Source organism: Perca flavescens, chromosome 4, assembly GCF_004354835.1.
Source record: "Perca flavescens isolate YP-PL-M2 chromosome 4, PFLA_1.0, whole genome shotgun sequence".
Lineage (NCBI taxonomy): Eukaryota > Metazoa > Chordata > Actinopteri > Perciformes > Percidae > Perca > Perca flavescens.
The window spans coordinates 13,324,488-13,332,318 of NC_041334.1; the positions used below are offsets into that span (position 1 = coordinate 13,324,488).

A 7,831-nucleotide genomic window follows, 5' to 3' on the forward strand; every position below is an offset into this window, starting at 1 on the left:
CGCCCCGCCCACCCTAGAGGGGATTTTTCTTTTTTTTTTTTTTTTATTGGAATGTGGGTTTTCAGTTTAAGTTTTACTTTTAAATAAATGTAGCTTTTACAGGTAGTCAAAAGTCTATTTTTTCAAGTGTTTTGTCGTACAATATCACAACATGGCATGTCAACCGATCAGTAAAGCAGCTGGCAAGGGTCAATCAGTAAATTAATCAGAAGCCTTATTAGTTGTAATATTCAGTGTCGTTGTGGTGCGTGTGAACGTTTTGATGTTTTCACAAGCTGCAGGATGAGATAAAGACCTGTCACCTTTTGTGGACAATACAGTTTGCTCTTTTTAAATGCTCTCCAGGCTCCACTGTGGGCCCTTTATTCCTCCTCCACTGTCATCTGATATCTGAAGCTGAAACACCTCGATAATCTGAACTTTTTTAATTTTTTCTGGAAAAGCTCAGGGTGAACTCTCTCTTACGCTTCACTCTAACACTTCAGATCCCTGTTGTGGCATACGGCATGTCTTAGTATCTTCTGTTGTTTACGTATGTTCCAACCAGTGTGTGTGTGTGTTTATACGGCCATATATTTAAACTATAGTATGTGTCAATGCATGTCTCATTATAACATGTCACATACAGTTCATGTACATATCCTATTTCAAAGTATAGACGTATTTCAAAGTATAGACACAAAAAACAAAAACAAAAAACATAAAAGCTGAGATAAATTAGATATGGATATTGTTCCTTATGTTAATTAAACATCTATCCTGTAAGAAGACTATTTCGTCTTATATCAGCTAGTGCATGTGATGTTAATCAACCAAATGCTGTAGGGCATACTGTATTTTTGCCAGCAAGCAATGCTACATGGAAGTTCACAGAAAGGAAGCCCATGGAATTAAATAAAAAATAGCTAAAAGATAGTGAAAGATAAATAAGTAAAATACATAGTTTTAATGTATTTCAACATGTTAATAGTGGTAAAACAAAAAATAAAAAACCATTTGCTACTTTTTACTATGTGAATAAAGGTTAAAGTGAAATGCTTTATATTTCATTTTAGTTAATAATCTATATTATTTGTTGTATTGTATTGTTATGTATTTAGTTATAGTTTGGATTTGTTTGATAACCTTTAACAACATGTTGTCATATTTGGGGGTTTCACATGTGTAGTTGTAAACAGACGTGACAGAAGCAGGTGAGTATCAGAGTTTATTTCCAGCTTTAACAGTAACATACCATTAATAATCTAATGTAACTACAAAGCATTACAGAGTACTAACAGAGTCATCAGCACAGTAGGTGATCATCAGGTCCATCAGGTTAGTAGCAGAGATGTTTGTTAGTCACAGTGATGTTTTAAGCCACTTACATTGCAGATAAAGAGCATTCCCCTAAATAAATGTTTCATCACATTCCAGCAGCAACACTTTAGTTTAAGACAATAAACAGCAAAGTCACTTTAAAGCTACAGTTGGTATCTTTCATAAATAATGTTTTGTTTTAATACTTGCTCAAACTGTCACTAAATTAGGGTGGTGCTTGGTTTTGGCTCGACTGTTTTCAATATGGTGGGCGGGTTCCCATTTTACAGCCAAACGTCACACTAAAATATGTATTTGAATACATTTGAGGTGAGAAATTGGCAATGCTGAAACAGAATCTTGATTTATATGTGATCAGCGCTGCCTGGTGCCTCTAATTGCTTGTTTTCGTTCGGGCGTGGTGGAAACTTGCAAATGCCATTAGGAGAACATAGGGGAAGGCAGAGGAAGAGGGTTTTTTTCCACAGAGAATCTGCCTCATGTCAGGATATAGTGACAGTTTCAGAAAATGACTAAAACATTTCAATAAAAGCTACCTACTGAACCTTTAACATTGTGTTCAAGCATGCATATCTGAGAATTAACAGTCGGCTCCCCCACAGTGTTTTTCTATTCACAATAGAAAACACAAAACTTAAATGAAACCCCCGAAGATAAACAATAAGCAACATGGATATTATGAAATGCAGAATGTAAGGTATATGTCCTATTTAGTAAATAAACTAATATGGCCATTAACCTATTAACTGTTAAACCTATTAACCTGGAGTGGCTTTGTCCTGTTTGGGGGCAGCAGAGTGAGTCAAACAACTGAGTCAAATACAAAGCGCCCTCTACAGGAGCTCAGCTGTACCGCAGGGGGGCAGTTTAGAGGCTTAGGGTTGTATATTTTTGTCCTGAAGTGAAATGTTGGTGTCAGCTGAAACTGGAGAGAGCTAAAGTCAGCCGTAAATACAACACCAGTTATGTTCTAAACTAATTAGCAAAAACTAAAATCAAGATTTCCAAAAATAAAACATGACCAATGTGTTTCTTTCATCAATCTTTTCATTGTTTTTGGTATTTCTGGTGGATAAAAATCCCAGACAGAAAAAAACATTTGGAAGATGGATCAACCAATCTGCTTATTTCATGCGCAGAGCTGCACACTTCATTGTTGAGATTTGAAGAGTGTGTGTGGTTGTTGGGTCGTCTGCAAACTGTCAAACCCATAACAACCTTTTCTGTGTGGAGCCACAGAGGTGTTTACAGGCATCTTCACACAGCTACAGTTCCAGCGTTAAAGCTATTGCACACGTCTGAACTGAAATCCTGACGTAACACTGCTAACTGCATGAGCATACATTTTCCACAGAAACAAAGACAAGCTCATGTAGTCGTCTGGCCCTTGATATCATAACGCCATTAAAACAGAACATGTTCAATGATATGTTTAGTATTTAGTATGAGAGAGGGATGGGTTCATAAAAGTTAAAACATTTAGAGACCGACAACCCTGTTAACATTCCCTGATGGGTATTTTTATGAAATATATATTTTAATGGGAGGGAATTACATATAGGCTATTTGTCGGCTTCTTGAGCCGTGTGTTGCCAATGCCCACAGTGGTTTGAATTATGTTTTTATATTTATTTGTTCTCACGATCGCTTCCACTGCCAGGGTTGCAACTGAAATAATAGGCTAAAGCAACGACAGTTTATGGAAAGCAGAAGTTTAATTATGGTCAGATTTACACATTTACAACGTTGGCTATTTTTTTGCCAGCTTTTCTTCATGTTTTAGGAAGCAGCGACTGTATTGCGCTTTGCCTGTAAAACCGTGTCCATGTTCTTCATATTTATGTAGAATTATAATTTGCTCTATAATATGCAGCTCTGGTAGATGTTTGCGATTGGTCGTCTTGTGCAAACACCGCCTCTTTTATGTGAACGCGCGCGCCGCTGGATTGGGGAACCCTGGGTTGATTGAACGAGTGGTTAATCACCGTCGTGACACAGTTTATGCAGGACCGCGGTTGTTAGGGTTAGTAAAGCCGGATAACTGAAAGAAATCCAGGGCATGTTGATCTTGCTTCGTAGTACAGGCCTCTGGTGTAGAAGCTTTAGTCTGGTTTCATGTTTCTGAAAGCTGCTGTTCGGTTTCATGTGGAAACCAGCGGCGTCAGGACAGTCTAAGCCTAACAATGTAGCTGACTAAAAAAATAAAGAAATCTGAATTAGCCCTTTAACTATAAAAAGGCCTGTGAACTTGACAGATTGACATGATTAATAAGGCTGTAATCAACTTTTACATTCTACTTAATACTACTGTTTTAATATTAAAGCTGGTTATTCTGCTGCCATCAGGTGGAAAGCATAGCCTCGTGAGACCGTCCTGATCTGGCGAGCTCCAGTTTTCCACTCGCAGATCAGTCTGGCATCTTGAGGCAGAGAAAATTTGTAGCCGTAAGCCAAACGACCGGGCCAATCAGCGTTGGTTTTGAGGTGGGTTAGGTGGTGATAGACTGATGGTTTATCCAATCAGCTAACCAGTATTATCAGCCAGCGGTAGCCCTAATTCTGTTAGCTGCTCGCTAATGCTTTTTTTCTCTTGGATCCTTCTTTTGGAATATGTTCCGGGAACCTGAAATGGTGCCTTTTATTCCTAAATTCTCGTTACACAAATGGCAAATCTCCTTTACCGAAATGTTGCTTGCATGCTGAGCTTACGAGCTATGCTTTGCCTGCAGCAGCAGGGGCGGGCTTGTGGTTGTATTTTCATACGCTTCGTGGATCTGATTGGTTGATTTGGCCCGTCTATCACCAACATAGGTGATAGACAGATGGTTCATCCAATCAAATAACCAGTATTCCGCCCCTTCCCAAAAGTTCTCCAACGGAAAGTTCCCAGATGGATATGCCGAGCAAATGCGAAGCAATCCATCTGGCGGAGTCAGGTCATGGAAAGCATGCATCTCCAGAACTTTTCAAGATCTAACAAGAACATCTTGTTTAAGCCTCAAATAACTTTTAAAGACTTTTGAGGAGGATAAACATTTAAAAAAAAAAAAAAATCTAAAATGATCTTAGCTCATTGAAAGGTGTAATAATAATCATTAATATTGGAGATACATCAGTTTCTAGTTGCTGCAGGAATATTTCAGCTGTTGAAGCAAGTCCCCTACCCAGAATGCCTTTGAGCGCTGCAGCTTTGCCGACCGTTAGCTGATTGGCTGAGATTTAAAGCGACAGAACCAGCCAAAGAGGCTCTAATAGACTTAATGCAGGAGAGGGTAAAAGGATCAATTGAGCTAAGCAAAGCTTAAGATTTATAATAATATTATGTTGACGTGATGAGGTAATTCTTTCTTTAAAAAAAACAGAGGAATTAAACATTTAGGAATATTGTTTCAGCACTTTGGTGAGGTTTGTTTGTTGTTAACATACAGCTGAATCTGACAAACCGGTAGATTATTTAACGCTGCTTGTTTTTGACAGAATACACAGAAATCAAGGATATCATGGTAATAATGACATTCTACCTGTACAGATAAAAGGCGAGATGTTTACTAAGCCATAAAACAAAGACTAAAAGACTCAGTCTCACTAGAAGTTAATGTAAAAAAAATAAAATATATAAAATATTTTTCTTGTTCAATTCAACTTAGCAAACGGTTTTGACAATGTTGACCCTTGATGGAATGGAGAGCTGAAAAGTCTTAAATGGAGGACGCTATCATAGATGGTTAGCTGTGTGTCACCATCCAATTTTATTTAACCTCCTTAGTCGAAGTTCGACGTCGACTGAGCTAACTTTAGTAGCTCTTTATTGAATGAAATGATGTACAATCCTCAGGACAAATTGCCGGAGGGGACTAAATGTCCAAGTATAGAGAAAATAGAAAAGGAGGTATTTGTGACTGACTAGTGTTAGCGTGTTAGTGGTTAGCTCGCCAGCTACAGTAGTTCACTAACTAGCCCTGTGAGCACGTCAGTGAAGACCATGAATGCATTATAAGAAATATTCTTCCTAGAAAAACAAGAGCTTTTGTTTTTGGAGTCAACTAAATCTTATCGGTTTGAATCAAAACTTCTGATCTCAGCAGTTTAAACCCTGAAGTGGTTTCTACCTTCATGTAACATTAAACCACAGTTAGAACACAGGTAATAACAAGGGGATCCAGATTCTGTTGTTATTCTATAAACTGTGTCTGTATTCACAACCGCCTACTAAATACTACTGAGGAACACAGTGTGCAGTTTGTTGGTAAAATGTAGTATGAAACGGTTTACATCTATTTATTTTCCAGTATGCAGGGCGAGGCTTAGCCGGTTCCCGGTTTTGAAAAGCGGAAGTGCCTGTTGGTGTGACCGTTCCAGCGCTTTGCTTTGTGGGACACAGTAGGCGAGCTAGACAGGTCCGATGCATACTGCAGACTTTGCTTATGTTTGCGTACTGCATGCTACATGCTACATTTTGGCCAAATCAGTACATACTGCTAGTATAGTAGGCGGTTTTGAATACTGCCTGTGTTTCTGTTTCTCACACACAAATTATACACAGGTAAAGTATTATAAAGCACATATCATATCCAGTATTTACCTCTGTCAGATGAAAACCTCATATCTCCTTGTGTTTTAATTTACTTTTTACTATTCAACTTCCTCTTTCCTTGGCTTCCACAGATTTTATGACCAGTTATGGGCTAATGGCAAGTTCAGATGTCAAGAGGACCAAAACTCATGCTTGTTCTTGAAACAGCTATAATTTGGACATATGTCATATATCCCATGCAATACTGAGGACATTAAATGGCATATGCTGGCATGTATTTTCAGTAAATTTTCGAGTAAAAGGATTTTGTAACAAAAATATCTGTAAAAACAAAATACCTTTGGTAAGTGGTGTTGTGAGAAACGTGATGGTCGACACAGGTGTCCCCACAGAGACAATAATGGTATACAGGACGCCAGTGTAAACATACAATCTTTTTTTTCAATCTTGAATTTGGATATCGACAATTCAGTTGTTAATGTGAAAGATTGAAAGTTTATGTAAATTAAATGTGAAACTTGATATGAAGGATACAAGTCAGGAACATACATTATTTTCTCTCATCAGGACACCTGGTGGAGCATCACAGCATCCTTACAGGAGGTAGAGTCAGAAGGACCGGGCAGACAGTTTTGGAAACAAAAAGACAAACAAATAAATGTAGTCCCTCCAGGATTGTTTAGTTAGTGTGCAGCACTTTTTTTTAAATCTTAATTCTAAAATTTGAACTACAACTTACGACAAATAATTAATGCCAGTACTGAGAAAGTTACTTTCTTCTCTCCCTTATCGTTTTTTATCATAATGTTATATACTGAACTTTCAGTTTTATATTCATTTCAGACAACATTGTAAATGTATTCTTTATCGCAACAAATATGTTTTAGTGTTTAAGTACATGTAACATACAGGTTTACCTGCGAAAGTAGAAGCCGACCACTTGCGGCTAGGGCTAGGTATCAAACTTTGACACTTCTATGCATATTTTAGTATCGAAAAATGCCTTGTCATTCAATTCCAAATTCTATATAGAGTAAATCTCATAAGCATCAGTGAGCCAATAAACATGCAGTTTGTACCAAAATCTAATAATGCTTGTGATAGTTCTGTCTAATGTTGCACGCTGTATAGAGGCAGGCAGGAAAAACTTGACGTCGTTTATGTCGTTACTTTAGTTAAGGACAGGATGGGGCTCAATGTGTGTGTTGCAAATTGTGAGAGGCTTGACTACAGCGTGCGTCCCATAGGTGTAAAGAAGCTGAGAAATAAAAATAAAGATTTGTAATGTGTAAATGTTGTTTTTGTGTAATTTGTTTTTGTTAAAAGAGATTTTATCAGATAAGATTCAGGAAACGGCAGTGAAGTTTTGGTATCGATACTGACATTATTTTTAAAAGATACCCAGCCCTACATGTGGCAACCACTCTCCGTCTAATTGGACGGTTTTATGTGTTACTCTTAATGTGTTTACAGTGGTTAGTTAAACAGTATAACAGTTTGGGACAGTGTGTGTGTGTGTGTGTGTGTGTGTGTGTGTGTGTGTGTGTGTGTGTGTGTGTGTGTGTCTACAGGATGACACAGCAGCAGGTTGCTGGGTAATTGTCAGCGCTGACTTTGTTCTCTTTGCCGTAGACGAAGTAGACGTGAGAGTCGCCCTTCCACTTGTAGTTCACCTTGGTGATGGGGATCAGCTCGACTGTCTGCCTCTGAGAAGAGAGATAGTAATGTTCAAGGAATAGTTTCAACATTTTTACAACATGTTTCTAATATCTCAACTTTCATCTCTAATCCCTCAACTGACAATTCAACTGCTTTCAGTTATTATACATCAACTGAATTAGTTTCAGCTTTGTTGAAGAAGTACGTGTACGCATACAAGGAATTTGCTCTTAAAGCGTAACTCTCGCCAAAATGCAACCTAGGGTCTTTTTGTGAATGTACCCAAGTCAAACTTTCGTTTAAAAGCATATTTAGGAC

General features: G+C 37.9%; 1 protein-coding gene across 1 annotated transcript in view; it reads right to left on the reverse strand.

Moving 5' to 3' along the window:
• Positions 1 to 4,012: 4,012 nt before the first annotated feature.
• LOC114554856 (protein SSUH2 homolog) overlaps positions 4,013 to 7,831 on the reverse strand; it is a 25,238-nt gene continuing 21,419 nt past the window's right edge. Inside the window, exon 12 of the mRNA XM_028576924.1 lies at positions 4,013 to 7,560. Within this exon, the coding sequence (XP_028432725.1) occupies positions 7,420 to 7,560 (141 nt within the window). The 3' untranslated portion in view covers positions 4,013 to 7,419. The remainder of the gene's footprint in view (positions 7,561 to 7,831) is intronic.